Here is a 15,943-nt window from a genome sequence, read left to right on the forward strand (position 1 = left end):
AACCAAATACCACATGTTCTCACATATAAGTGGGAACTAAGTGATGAGAACACATAGAAAGGAACAGCGCACACTGGGGCCTATCGATGAGTGGAGGGTGAGAGGAGAGAGAAGATCAGGAAAAATAACTAATGGGTCCTAGGCTTAACACTTGGGTGATGAAATAATCTGGACAACAAACCCCTATGGCACATGTTTACCTAGATAGCAAACCTGCACATGTACCCCTGAAATTAAAATAAAAGTTAAAAAAATTAAATATACCTTAAAATGTTTAAATTTAACAATGCACATATAGTATATTTTTAAAATATATTTACCTATTCTTATCTTAAAACTAAAAAATAAATCAATAAAATAATGATTATTATCACATAATTATTACTTAAAATAATTTTTCCATATAGACGAAGAGATGCTAAAAGTGATTTGCTTTTGTGTCAAATATGCTAGGTGCACCACTGAAGATGCGCAGATTAATTTTAAATAAAAAGATGAGAAAAAACTTTAAAAAGGGGATCAGCCTTAATCTAGGTTGCAAACGTAAAAAGAAGTTTTTTTTTTTTTTTCCCCCACTACTTAGCATCTAACCCCCTTCTTGTGATTGGGAAATTCTCCACACGTATTGTCTCCTGTGTGGGAAGCATATATTGTATCCCACTACCAAAGCTAAACAAAAATCTGAGTGTGGCCTTCCTCAAAGCCTTGGCAGGCCGGCCACTGGCACATGATCTACACTTAACCAGATGCTCTGCAAACGATGCAAAGAAGCGGGTGAAGTGAAACATCCCTGCCACTGGCAGCTGCAGTGGTGGCAGCGCACGTGGAGGCATGGAGAAGCGGTGGTGTCAGCGATACCAGGGTCCTGCAGTCACAGCCGTGTATCCTCAGCACACCCTTCCTGTTGTCTGGTCTTGGCTGTGGTTCTGGCTGCTTAGGTTCTATTGGTTCCTGCTCATTCCCTGGGTCTCATTTTCAAGCCTCTCCTTTCACCTCATTTTATTTAAACCAACTTGACTCATTTTCTATTATTTATTGTAGAGAACGCTGATGGATACACAAAAAGGTGAACACAGTTTTGATGGGTGGAGGCACTGGAAATGTAGGTTGAGAGAAGAGCATAAAGAGTCTAGTGTAACTGGGTTCGCATGAAGTGACAGAGGGCATTATGTAGTAAGGGAGGGGGTTCAGGTTGGGCACCATGACAAAATACCATAGGCTGAGTGGCATAAATGACAAAACTTCATTTTCTCACAGATCTAGAGGCTGGAAGTCCCAGATGAGGGTGCTGGCATACTTGAGTACTGGCGTGGGCTCTTTCTGGCTTGCAGATGCTGCCCTCTTGCTGTGTCCTCACATGGTGGAGAGAGCCAGGAAGCAAGCTCTCTGCTGTCTCCTCTTATAAGGACACAATCCCATCATGGGATTATGATCTCATCTAACCCTAATCAGTTCCCAGAGGCTTCATCTCCAAATACTATCACTTAGGGGTTAGGGCTTCAACATATGAATCAAGGAAGGACAAAATTTAGTCCATATCTGGAGGGAAGACAGCTTTTTAGCCAGGTCTAAGAGGGCCTTGTATAGCACACGTAGGAGTGTAACGCTTGAAAGGGCTTTCACTGGGAGGACAGGTTATGGAGAGATTTTATGCAAAGGGAGAAGTGCTGATAACTCATGCTTTAGGGATGTTACTCCAGTGGCAAAGTGCAGAATGGACAGGGATGAGAAAAGAATTATGTTAGGAAACTTATTGGAGATGATCCTGCAGTAGTCAAGGCAAACAACACAAAGAAGCTAAATTCAACCAGTAGAGTAACATATATGATGAGTCTGGATTTGAGAGATATTTCAAATATTTCAAATATTTCAAACCAACAGAATTAATCAGACATCTGGATGTGCGGATGTGGAAGAGGGAGGAGTTGAGAATGACTCAGAGATTTCAGGCTTGGGTAACTGGAGGGTAGGAATGCCAATAATCAAATCAGAAGACACAAAAGCAGGAGATGGTTGGGAGCAGTGGTAAGATTGTGGTTTTGGTTTTTGAAATTCTGCAAGTAAGTGCGGAGACACTCCAGAGATATGTTCAAATTAGGCATAAAGTCTGGAGCTGAAGAGAGAGGTTAAGGTCAATGAAGGAGTTGTGGGGTTCACTTGAAAGGCATGGAGGTGGGAATAGATGAGATCACTGTTGGAAGGGATAACAGAGGGAAGAAAAGATCTAGAACAGAAACTCGCTAACTGCTGGTAACAGTTTTCTGACATTGCAATAAAGCACTTAATGAGAAGAAAAGCAAATTTGAAGAATATAATGTTTCCAACATATTAAAAAGAGAAAAGCTGAAATACAGGGATTAATTAAGAGTATCCATGCTATTGAGAAGGCCAGCAAGACAAGGATCTGAAGAGGCTCTTGATAAGATCTGGGGGATGAGGTCTGAGGAGTGGTTTCAGGAGAGTGAGTGTGCATGTGTGTATGTGCGTGCATGCGTGTGTGTGTTGTGAAGGTGGAAGGGGCAAACCCCATGTAACTGGTTTATAAGGTGAGAAAGTGTAAAATAGTCTTTCCAGAAATTTCTTTCAAAGATGGGATGGTAGTTGAATTAATGGAATATTTTTGTGCGGTTGTGGGTTTTGTTTTTTTGATAGTGGAATTTTTAGCCTGTCCAAGGAGAACATATTTCCCTAAGATGTACAGAAGTTAATAGCATAAGTCTCTGTAATAGAAAGATGCCTGATCTTTATTTGACAGAACAAATAAAGCAGTAGATACACTGTACATAAAGTATTTAGCATAGTAAGAACACAATAATTATTTTTATACCCCAAATTGCTGTATTATTATAGAGAGATTTCTACTTGTTCTTTGGAGGCTTTTGTTCTCTTTTCAAGAATTTCTTTAAACGGCATAAACAAACAAACAGCTCAAAGCAGACGGCTTACAAGAAGAAGGTAACCTTTATTGTAATGCAACAGAAGAGGTACCAAGAAATCTCCTCGATTTAAATGCATCCTCAATTTAGAAGGAGTTTGATAACTGCAATTACAGCGAGAGAGAGAGAGAGAGAGAGAGAGAGAGAGAGAGAGAGAGAGAGAGGGAAAGTCTCGCTCTGCTGCCCAGGCTGGAGTGCAGTCTTGGCTCAATGCAACCTCCGCCTCCTGGGTTCAAGTAATTCTCCAGCCTCAGCCTCCTGAGTAGCTAGAATTACAGACATGCACCACCATGCCTGGCTAATTTTTTTTTTTGTATTTTTAGTAGAGATGGAGTTTCACCCTCAAGTGATCTGCCCGCCTCAGTCTCCCAAAGCTCTGGGTTTACAGGCATGAGCCACTGCACCCGGCCTACAGTGCTATACATTTTTTTCCTATATGTTAAGGCACTTAAAATGTAAATATAGACACAGGGAGGTTCAGAGACGGTACTATATCATGCTGTTAATCTCTGGCTGTGCATTAGCTTGTTAGATCCTCTCTGCATTAGGACTAGGTGAAAGCAGTGTGTCAGCCACAGAGGTAAGTTTCTCTCATCTCTATTTCAAGAAATATTGTGTCATTCTGCTGTAAGGAGACCAGTGAGCTGAGGTTCCACCTCTAGTGTATTGGATGGTAAAAACTTCCTGCTGATCTGGCTCCTACAAGCATGGAGAAAGTGATAGTTCTATCTGAATGAGGGTGAACTGCCTGAATTGTCTTGGGAAATGGGTAGAAGAAGGAATTAAAAGGCTCCAGGAAGTGGGCATTGCTGGAATGTACACATCACGTGAGAACTGAAGGCCCACCAGATGATTATTAGCCTTGAGGGGTGGACACATCATTCACTGAGGCGTCAGAGTGTACTGGTGAGAGGGACACCAGCATCACTCAAAAGTTCAGTGATGCCTTTCCTCTGCAGGTCAGGGCTAATGGTAGGGGAGGCTGTCACAAAGCTGGGTGCCTTAATATCAATGGGGATTACAGGGTCCCTGAAGAAAGAGAAGCCAGATGCTGGGCTTAACCACCAAAAGCCAGTGGATTCCAACTGTCACAACAATGCACAAAGTCAGAGTGACAGCCAAAGGGACTTAATACACAGAAAGTTACAGAGGTGGTTTATAGAACATAGAATCCAGTACAGGCAAAATAGGGAGCCACGAGATTACCTAATATATATCATCCCAAGAAAATGGGAATGTATGATCTGAGGGTGGGTGCCCCAGGGAAAATCTTCAACCCTTTGCACCGTTACCAACACTGAATGACTTCATTGCCTAAAGAGGCATCAGGTCCCCAGAGGGAAGGACGCTGAAACACTACAGGAGGTATCCATTGTAATGACATCCCCTGTCCTTCTTCAGAAAGACCCACAGCCATTTACTCAGGTTGCCATACACTGGAGAAAAAACAATATCCAGATAATTTGAGGATGACTGGACACAGGGTCTGTGTAGACAATGATACCTGGAGACCTGAATTAGTGTCACCACGGCCCCCTATTAGAGTAGGGACATATGAGCCTAGGTAATAAATGAGTCCAGGCCAAAGTCTGGCTGAGAGTGAATCTCTTAAGTCTGTGAGCATATCCAGGGGTCAATTTCTCAGTCCATGAGTGCATAAATGGGGATGCACAATACTTGACAAGAGGAGTAACTACTTATTAGGGGAATTCAATTGAAGTCTTCTGAAACTCCAAGATAATAATTAAAAACTACTACTGCATTATTGAAGGGAGAATGGTGAAAATTTAATGTCACCTCTTAAGATCTCAACAATGCAGGAGTGCTGGTTTTTCTATTTCCACGTAATTTGCAAGACTATTCAGATCCTGAAGGATAAGTGTAGACCACTGAATCTTCCACCAACTAGTATTGGCCATTGATTTGTTTAATGGGTTCTTTCCAATTCCATTCAAAAAAGAGGATGAGGAATAGTTCACATTCACCTGGTATAGGCAATTCCTTACATCATAGTTGATGTCAGTGCTATATTAACCCTCCCACTCTCTGCCATTACTTAGACTAAAGAGATACAGATAGTTTGGATGTCCCACAGTTTAGATGTCATTGATCATTTATATACAAGACATCATGCTGGCAAGATAAACAAGAGGCGGCTAGTACACTGTAGGCCCTGGTAAGACACACGCATTCCAGATTTGGGGAGATAAATCCTACAATATTCAGGGCCTAATGACATCAGTAAAGATTTTAGGGATCCAGTGGTCAGTGGCATGCCAGACATTCCCTCCAAAGTAACTGATAATTACTGCATCTCATACCCCCACCACAAAGAAGGAAGCACAGTACTTTGTAGATCACTTTGGGTTTTGGGAAAAATACATCCCATACCAGTAAGTATTGCTCTGCCCCATATACTAAGTGCTATTGTCTGAATATGTATATCTCCCTCACAAACTTATATGTTGAGATCCTAACTTGCAAACTGATGGTATTAAGAGGTGGTGTGCTTAGGTTTTGAGGGCAGAGTCCAGAAAGCTAGCTCATACTTTCCACCATGTGAGGGCACAATGAATAGAGACCATGTATGAACCAGAAAGCAGGCCCTTGCCAGACACAAAATGACCAGAGCCTTGATCTTCTACTGTCTAGTCTCCAAAGCTGTGAGAAATGAATTTCTTTTGTTTATATGTTGTACCCAGTTTATGATATTTTGTTAGAGCTATCTGAATGGACTAAGATACTGGGTGGCATACAAAGCTGCCAACTTTGAACAGAACCTGAAGCAAGAAAGGGCTCTGCAGCAGCAGGTACAGGTTGTGGGGAAAGCAGCTCTGGTACTTGGGCCATGTGATCCAGCAGATGTTCTAGGGATTGATGTGTCAGTGGTGGGAAAACATATAGTCTGGAGCTTATGGCAGGTTCCAGTGGGGGAATCGCAATGTATGCCCCAGGGGTCCAGGAGTAAGGTCATGTCACCTGCAACAGATAAGTGTGTTGTTTGAAAAACACACTCGAGCATGTTGCTGGGCCTGACATCAAATGACCATGGATTCAGAGTTGCTCATTATAAGTTGTTGTTGTTGTTCTGTTCCACCTTGTCAAAGTGATATTACCTACCATGGAGTTCTACCCAGCTATAAGCACTGCCAGTGTTGGTTTTGTTGTTATTCAGTCAATTGTTGCAAATGGAAAAGAAGTTAAAAATACGTAGAAGTTGTCACTTTAAGAAGCAAACTTATTTAACACCTTAAATGATTTGCAGAGCAGAACATATAAAAATTATAAATATGCATTCACTTAAAATTAAAGAACAACTAAAATCCAATAATCAAGACTATTTATATGACTTTTAGTGCTTGAGCTACCTGGTCATCTGGAAAATAAGACATGAGACAGGAATTTCTGGAGCACACACGTTTTCAACTATCTTCCTAATTCATATTACTAAAATCAACTAACAAGTTTCCTTCACCTACTGTGCATGAGGCACTGCACTCTGAGGGTAACTCAAAATTAGGCTGCCTTCTCTTCAATGGGGGTACATTCCAGGAGGTAGTATGATATAAAAGACCAAATATCGACTCTGGAGCCACAGTGGCCTGGGTCACATTTCTGGTTGTAAAACATACTAGCTGAATAACCCTGGACAAGTAAACTAGCTTCTCGTAGTCTCAATTTTGTTACCTGTAAAATAAAGACAGTCGTACTTTCATTTCAGCCACTCTAAACAATTAGCCATATAAAGAGGTAATGTAAAGTAACTAGTACAATAGTAGGCCGATAGTCACTTTTCAATAAATGGTAATGGGTTTGAAGTAAAACAGCAGAACAATTGGCCCATAAACTTGGCCACATTTAGCCATAGTGTAAGTAAGCTGGTGATGGTTTAGAAACTCTGAGGTGTACACTACAGTACTGGTTCTAGGTCTAGATCTGACTTGCTTATTCCTATGCTTTAGGAGAAAGTGCTTAGAGATTCCCTAGCAGCTCCAATCTGTACTCACCCTGCCATGGCTCAGGCTTGGCAGCTCACAGAGTCCTAGCTTACTCCATCCCTCAGAAACTATGACTTTCATTTCATTTTACCTGGTCCTGGTCGCATCAGTATAAGGGCTCCCAGTCTTAAGGAAACCAGCTAAATCCAAATCCAAATCCAAATCCTGACATTCTGTCTAGGGATTTTGATTTTACACCCGAGATTCTGTGCTGATCTTCTTAAAAGCTTTCCTTTGCCTTTAGTTTCTTTCAATTTTAATTCCCTCTTTACTCTCTACCAGACCATTTTTAAGCTCCTGAAGGAGTTTATATCAGTATGTAGAGACTTTATGCATTCTAGGTATTCAATATATATTTATGGAATTGAATCAAACACAACCATTCTGAAGCACTGCTTCTGTAATGTCATTTCTTAGTTCCACATTGCCTATTAATTCAAGTCATAAAGCCTCAGATTGGTTTACCAAGTCTTCCTGGTTTATTCACTCTTGCTAATCCTTAAATCCCGCAGTTCCAAATATACGCCCCTGTGCTGATGTTCCCCCTTACCTGTTTCTGATTGTTTCAGTGTTTCTTGTTTTTTGCCTTTACTCCTGCTATTGCCTTTCCCTGGGACACTTCTTCTCCCCCTATCCAAATAATGTCCATCTTCAAGACTCACCCGAAGTACCACTCACCTCTGAAGCACTTCCCATGATGCTTGCCAGCAGGACCTCATCCCTCCTGGACATTGGGTGGGACTCGTCATTACCAGATACTCTAACAATCATATTCCATAGAGAACTTTATTATACGCACTCCTCAGGGCAGACTAATCCAGCATTACAGAAAGCATAGTACCTAGGGCTCATGACACTTTGAAGTACCCGTGAAAATATCGTAACTTTTTTTAGAAGCAGAAGGTAAATGTGAATTTTTAGGTTAAAGAAAATGTTTACTGTATAGCATTTATATATTATTTTTATAGAAATACACTTGTAAAATATCCTTTTTAATTTTATTTATTGTGGAAGGGGCCCATGAAGGCAAAAGTACCTAGGGTCCATGGAAGTCATAAATCAGCCCTATCTTATATTGTCCTATAATAGAAAGTCCTCTTTTCTTAATTAGAATGTTCAAGATGCTATCAACAGTACCCAAGCTGACGTTTGCTAACATCTAAGAAACCCCAGACACATAAATATAATTCTGTGGCATATTTTTCAATATTTCAAAGAGCCTAATCAAATAGTATATTTACCCATAATAAGCCCACTTGCATTAACTAAAATGTCAATGTTCTTTGCTTTTGGCTGGGAGTATACTAAGTCATTTGGCAACACTGGTGATCTCGTGCTGGTTAGTGGTTGTTGAAGACATGGGAATTTCTGTGATGTAACTGAAGAACCAGAAAACCATTATAAAGCCACACGTCACTCACAGAATACCCAAATATAAGTGTCTTTTACAGAAGCCAAGTAAAATTAAGGTAAGGATGCAGAGTATCCCTGGGTCTTTAGTCATTTACTTAACTGTTTATCATCATCTAAGCCATTTTAATAGTTTTATGTGTGTAATTGCAAAACAGCATTATTATATTTTATGATTATGAGCAATTATGTAATACCTGGGCCTAAGATAGAATGGGAAAGTATGTTAAAGATTTAAAAACTGTTTTAAAGATTTTAAAACATGCAGTTCATGGAGGAGTGTGGGGAAAGGGAGACAGGGTTAATACTGAAAGGGGTCCATGGCAGTGAAAATAGTGGAACCCAGTGGATACTTCACGAATGTCTTTTGTACTGTTCCCAACTACATCAATAACACTTAGCTGAAGGCTAATAGGTGAAACATCAATCAACTAATAATAGTGGTCATGGCACCAGTAGTCATAGCAATAGTATAGCAGTCACATTATGAGTGCATGCTCAGTAAATATTTTTGATGTATTACATAGTAAATACTTCATCAAATTTGCTTGTTTGAAATTTAGAGCATAGGGACCTTATACATTTCAGCATTACATTATTCCAGGGAGCTTTAGAGGAATGGCTTTCTGGTTGCAGCCAGATCTCTTTTGCCAGTGAAAAGAAGCACATGATGGCAGCCCGGAGCTTTTCATTTGGCTCACCCTATTGTTTCTCCTCCAAACACAATCACTGACCAGTCTCATGAAATCACCTGCTACAAGTAAACTGACATGCACTCCCTGAATTCTTATACTTCTGAGTGAGGGCTTGCTCATGCTCTTGTACGGAATTAAGTAGTAAGTCTCAAAAGAAGAGGAGGGCAAATAGACACTAGTGGGTTGTGTTTATTTAACCCTTGTTTCAGCAGCCTGTGAGCAGTGGTTGTTGTGCATGGGACTTTGTGAGCTTATTATAAAAGATGACTGTGTGGGAAGTGAGAGTGGGATAATGCCAATGACTGGCCACCAATGGGGAGGGGGAGAGAGGGAATGATATTTTAGAATTTCCACCAGTATTCTGGGAAAAGACTGGGATAAATTGTTTAATGCCACAAATTCTTCCCATCCCAGTATACTCTCCTTATTACAATATGACTTTGCTGCACCTCCCATCTCTAGGTGGAATCTATTTCTCTACTCCCAACAATCTGGGCTGGCCTTGTTATTTATCTGGACAATAAAATACAGTGACAGAGATGTGTAACAAGCTTAGGAACCTAAGTCTCAAGGTACCCTGCAGCTTGGGTCATTACCCTATTGGAAGGCAGCTCTGAGATGCCATCAGGGAAGATGACCTCTTGTGAGAAAGACCTCTTAAGAAGGAGAGAGGCCCAGCTATTTGTGCTGTCTTGGCTGAGCCCAAACCCTAGATCTCTGAATTAGCTGAATGTGTCCCATGAGAGAAGCAAGGATTGACTAGCAGGAAAACCGCAAGTCAACCCTACATATCCTGACAATAACAGATTGTTGTTGTTTTAAGGTCTGGGGTGGTTTATAATGCAGCAACACATAGCAGAAACAGAGGCCAATACATATAACTGACCCTTTTTTCTTGACATTTTCAAAAATCTAAGGTCAGAATTGGAAGTGACCCAAGGAGGTCAATTCATGTCTGCCTATTTCAAAAATTTATGAGGTTAACTGGAAATTCACCAAACATAATTTTTCATTCTCAACCTTGATGTTCATTTTCTTTTAATTGAAAAAAAAAAACCTGTAACCATTTATATGAAAATAAATACCACAAAGATAAATTTAAACATTCTAATGTCACTGAACACTGAATTGTAAATTTGATGACTGAGGGTTAAATAACTCTCACAATTTTTTTTTTTTTCCTGGAGAACCAACAGTACTTACAAAAACAGGAATAGAGCTTATTATTATTATTATTATTCCTGAAAGTTCTCAGTAAAGCAAAATAAACCTCCATGATCAACTTAGCCCCAAAACCTTAATTAAAGTCAGATGTTAAGGGAGAGTTCAAATTCCTTAGTTTTATTTCCTAATCCACATAAAGAAGCATCAGAAACATATTTCTCAGTTATTATTTACGTACTCCATAACAGGGCTCATTGATTTTTATTTACGCATTTATGTATGTTTATAACACCAACACCAAATTAAATAAATATGCCTTTAACTAAATACAGCCATAAGGCCATTTCCACAGAGGACACTGAATATATGGCTGTTTTCTACTATTTACTACCCATCAACATTCTGGCAAGCATTTCATGAGACTGTATTAGTTTGAAACACCCCAACATTCCTACTATCAAGTTTTCCCAAGGTGCCTCTAGTGAAAGTGGGAAAACATATATTTGTATGTAAGTTCAAATATAATGGCAAAAGCTGCCTATAAGGCTGACATGTGCAGCAGGAGTTATATTCAGAGTTGCCATAGCAGCCACCCACACTTACACACACACAAAGGGGTGGTGGGGTAAGAGAGAGAAACAGCAGAGAACAGAATCTATTGTTAAAAAGACAGAAGTACCCATCAATGTAATTACAAGCAGGAATCCTAGTTTGTAGTCTGAACCAGTGTTTAAAGGTAGAAGATTCCCCAGTGCTGGAATGTCTATTAAGGGATTTTGCTCTAAATGATCTACCATCTGCACCCTTGGCCTTACAGTTTACTGGATGCTGGTATTATGCAGGAAAGAATTCAGCTGCAGATACACACACTAGAGCTAAAATAATCTAATGTTTCCTTCTCTGGAACATTCAGAAACATTGTCACCAGAAAAATTTGTGGTTCTATGGATCTGAGAAAGTTACTTTACTTTTTGAGTCTCTTCATTTATAAAATAAGTAAAATAATATCACATACTTTAAGAAAATGTTACGAGAATTCAATAAAGTATCACAAATAATCAATTATTAAATAAATAATAATTATGATAAATAACTAAAAATACAAAGGAATTAGTAAAGTATTAACTAAGTTAGTAAAAGTGAAGCAATTGGTGCCTGACACATGGTAAATGTTCAACAAATGTCTGCTATAATAATTATTATCATTAATATTTCCCAATTTTTATTACAGAACAGTATGATTTATAATTCAGAAGTTTATAAAACAAATGCATGCTGGCGGCAAGTAGATTGTAGCAAGACAAGATGTTAAGATTTTTCTAGTGTATAAACAATAATACTTTCTCCTGTAGCAATGCCTTTGAAACACTATTTTGCCAGAGTTAAAAGGCCAAGTATATTATTATAGCAGCACAATCAACACCACTGGCAAACGTTGGTTACACAGCAAAATCTAACATGTACTGTGTTTTAAATTTTTATTGATTTATTTATTTATTTAGAGACAGAGTCTTCCTTTGTTACCCAGGGTGAAATGTAGTTGAGTGATCATAGCTCACTGTAACCTCAAGCTCCTGGACTCAAGAGATTCTCCCGTCTTGGCCTCTCATGTAGCTGGGACTACAGGCATGCAGCACCACAGCTGGCTGAGGTTTTGCTTTTTTTTTTTTTTTTTTTTTTCCTCTCTCTCTTTTTTTATAAAGATGGGGTCTCCTAGGTTGCCTAGGCTGGTCTCAAACTCCAAAGTGATCTTTCTGCCTTTTGGTCTCCCACAGTGCTAATATTACAGGTATGAGCCACCACGTCCCATCTGAATCTAATATCTATTAGTATTAAAATATTTGTATAAGAATATTTGGGGTCAGAGAGTATTCTTGAATTTGTCTCCCATCATTGACTTGGCCATGTATTTATCACAGATATATTTGCAATTCACACCCAGATACAAACATAAACATCAAATTTAGATGTGATGGCAATGAGTGAAAAGTATTTTGTGACTTCTGATTCACTCAAGTTTCAATCTCTGTTTTAAGGCTGAGTGCTTCATATTCTAGTAGAGGTGAAACATATAGTCAAGCAATTTCTTTAACAGGAAAGAATATGCATGGGTTACCATACTTCATATCAGGCCCAGAGGTACCTTAGAATGTGCAAGAAAAAGCAAGGCTAGTGGGCTAAAGGAAACAGGGGAAATTAGAATAACAGAATTTGGGGGCACAGTGGGATGGCAAGGAGAGAGTTGTAACGGACAAACTTTAGAAACGTTAGGAAGCAGTGGAAGAGAAAATAAATAGGATAGGATTAAGGAAAGAATCCCTGACTCCATAAAAAGTTTCTGGATGGGAGTTTTAAAATGTCCAGGCAGTGAGGGATAGAATTAACTTGGCTTAAAAACTTTAAAAATGTTAAAATGTATAATCTATGGTTCTAAAGTTATCCTGTCATTCTAAATGTTATGCATAACGTTACATTTCTCTTCCTAAATTGTCCTTCTATTTAGTAATCTTTATTTGAATCTCAAGTAGAGATGTCACCAGGTATTCCATATATTCTCTCTGCCTTTAGAAATAACAAGATTGTATGGAAAACATTTCCATTATCAAATAGCTCTCTGAGGGAAGAAAAATAATTCCAAGTTTTTCCAAATCATTAGAAATAATCAAATTTGGTTTCAAATTGGTCCTGAGACTTTACAGATCTCTAGTTAATGAGCTGAAATTGGAAGGAAGTAGATTTAGCACCACTGGGAAGGAGAACCCCAGAAGACATTTAAATTCTCTGGTCTGGCTGGGTGCAGCAGCTAACGCCTGTAATCCCAGTACTTTGGGAGGCCAAGGTGGGCGGCTCACTTGGGGTCTAAAGTTTGAGACCATCCTGGCTAACATGGTGAAACCCCGTCTCTACTAAAAATACAAAAATTAGCCGGGCGAGGTGGCAGGCGCCTGTAGTCCCAGCTACTCAGGAGGCTGAGGCAGGAGAATGGCGTGAACCCGGGAGGCGGAGCTTGCAGTGAGCGGAGACGGCACCACTGCACTCCAGCTTGGGCAACACAGCAAGACTCTGACAAAAAAATAAAAAATAAAAAAATTAAAAAAATCTGACCTTATAAGGGTTTGTGGAAAAGCCTATAGGGAACACCTTTGGAGTCCACCTCCTGAGCTGCAAGGCACACCCTTGTGAGGAGGGAGAGGTTGATGGTACCATTGCTGGGGACAAGAGCTGCCTGCCAAGGCTGCCCTTCTTTCTCCTTCTGTACATGGGTAATGCACTCACTCACTTCTAACTAAAGGTCCTAGGATAGCTGCACGGGGGCCTGGCTCTTGCCACAAAGATGATGGCCAATACTTAAGATTAAAGGAAAAAATAGAATTTCTAAGGACTCTTTGGTTAGTTCTATGAGAAAACATTCAATGCTAATTGAGATATGATGATGATACAGTTGCCAGTAACAATAGTGCTTTCTAGAAAAAATAAAAGGACCCCTTTCACCCCTAGCAGGGACTATGAGAGCTTGGATAGGCAGCTAAGAGGCCTAGGTAGTTCTCTTAATCATGCTATTACAAGTTCATGGGGAATGCTACAGAACAAATTTGTTTCCACTAAGTCCTATTTAATATAAAGACAAACATATTCTCAAATAGAAATGCTAATGGCTATATTTTTTAATACAATCAACTACCCACACATAATCTCATGAGAGACAACTGTCTTAATTTTGTTCAGAATACCAACAGCTATTATTAAAAATAGATTAAATGGCCTACAGAAAGATATGAATGTGCTTTAAGTGACTTTCATTATGGCAGGGAAAAAGAATTTCTACACTGGAAAAATTAACAGTAATACAGACTAAGACAACAAATTTATAATCCTTACTTACGGTCAGATACATAGCTGCATAGACACTGAGAGCTGCTTCTTTGGATGGAAAGGTTTTTCGCGCTCTCATGATGAGATCTGGGTTGCCAGTACAGGCCTCTTCCCCACTGATGAACTGTGTATACTGTTGACATCCAAGTGCTGTATAATTGGGCTTACACAGGGCAAGGAAATGTGGGGCCAGATTTCCTGTGACTACTTGTCCAGCATTTACAAAGATATCTGTAGCAAACAGTCCAAATGTATAAATTCCTGGGGAAGAAAACAAATAATTTTAACTTCTTGCTTTGTGTGTGTGTGTGTGTGCGTGTGCGTGTGTGTGAATTTCAGTTTATAATAAACGAAAATGGAAATACCTTAAAAACTATAAATGTTCCATACGTATACATAGTTCCTTTCATTTCATTCCTCTCCAATTCTTTCCTTGGCTTTCTGGAGTGGTGAAAGTGGTAATTGCGCTACTACTACATGGTTTTTGTGCATGACAGGTTTATAAGACATAAGATAAAATAAGAACATGTATTCTCAGACTCCGGGTAATGCAATTGTTTCCTGGAGTCGTGTGTTCCTTGAGAAGGTGTAGTCTATCATGCTCTACTAATGTCAGCAATTTTATTTTTTCCCCTATTTTTGAATTTTTTTTTTTATCGCACTAACATAAAGCAAAGCAGTTGTCTCTCTTTGATTACGCTCTTACTCCCATTCAGACTGATGTTAACGCTGCTGGAGGTGCTAATTAGCAGTAAATCCAGCGTCATCGGTCTTCATTTAAATATGGAAAATCTTAAGTAAAGCAGAATGCTTTCAGAGCAATCTCTACATTGCCTTCAGAAACACATTTTGTTAAAGTCATAGAGCAGCTAGCAATTTATTTCTACCTTATCTTTTATGGATTGACTTTCAACTGATCCAATGTGGGCTACTTAGTAAACAAGGCAATCAAAATTATAGGTTTTTAATTATTTTTACAGTTTTAAAATTTATTTACTTTGGTTACCTGAAGGTATAGAACTAAGTGTGTAGATATTTTTTCCTCCTTTGCTAAGGAACTTCCCAATTTACTTGAATACCAAAAACATTTTCTAAATTCAAAGTCATTGGTCATTATTGTTAAAACTTATTTTTCTATTATACAGGCAAAACAATTTTTGGCATTAATTTAAATTAAACTTACAGCTACAGTCTTTAAGGATGTGGTACCAATGAAAAGCAATTCATCCTTTTATAATTTTGGGAATAAAATCCAACAGGACCTTTTAAAACTATCCCAAATGAATACTTCTAAAAGTATTGATTTATTAAAATGTCATATACTTATGTTACAATAATTAGATGTTTTTCTTTTTAGTCATATATTTCTGGATTGTTTGTTTCCCAAGTCTTTTCATCATTGTTAGCTGTTGTATAGTATATCACCGTAAAAGTTGTACTAGATCAAATAATTTTCCAGTATTAGATGGATAGCTGTTCTTTTAAATTTTTAAAATATTATATAAGATTACAAAAGGTTTACATACAAAAACCGCCACACAGCAAAACTCTATGTATATACAAATGGAAACGAAACAAAGATATTAGTTCTCTCTTCACCTAAAAATTCTAAAAGAAAACAATAAGAAGCCCTTTTTTAACATCTCACCAGCATTCCTCTATGAATCATACAAAGTAAAGGTTATCAAAATCAGAAATTTGAGAGAGGCAGAGAAATTAAAGAGAACCGAGCTCAATAAAACTTCTCCTTCCAAAATCTCATGGCCAAGCATGGGAACCTAAATACAAGTCTTCTTCATTCATACGCATTTGAAATCTAGGCTGTTTGGTGCAATGGGTTTTCCTGTTGGTAACAGAAATATTTGAT

At 38.8% G+C, this 15,943-nt stretch overlaps 1 protein-coding gene across 2 annotated transcripts in view; it reads right to left on the reverse strand.

The window, feature by feature from the left end:
* Window positions 1-15,943, reverse strand: part of PLPPR5 (phospholipid phosphatase related 5) — a 115,655-nt gene that overhangs the window by 49,955 nt on the left and 49,757 nt on the right. For both annotated transcript variants that reach the window (XM_010367728.2, XM_010367729.2), the window contains exon 3: window positions 14,087-14,337. In XM_010367728.2, coding sequence (XP_010366030.1) covers window positions 14,087-14,337 — 251 coding nt within the window. The remainder of the gene's footprint in view (window positions 1-14,086; window positions 14,338-15,943) is intronic.

The sequence above is a fragment of the Rhinopithecus roxellana genome, chromosome 8 (assembly GCF_007565055.1).
Source record: "Rhinopithecus roxellana isolate Shanxi Qingling chromosome 8, ASM756505v1, whole genome shotgun sequence".
Classification (NCBI taxonomy): domain Eukaryota; kingdom Metazoa; phylum Chordata; class Mammalia; order Primates; family Cercopithecidae; genus Rhinopithecus; species Rhinopithecus roxellana.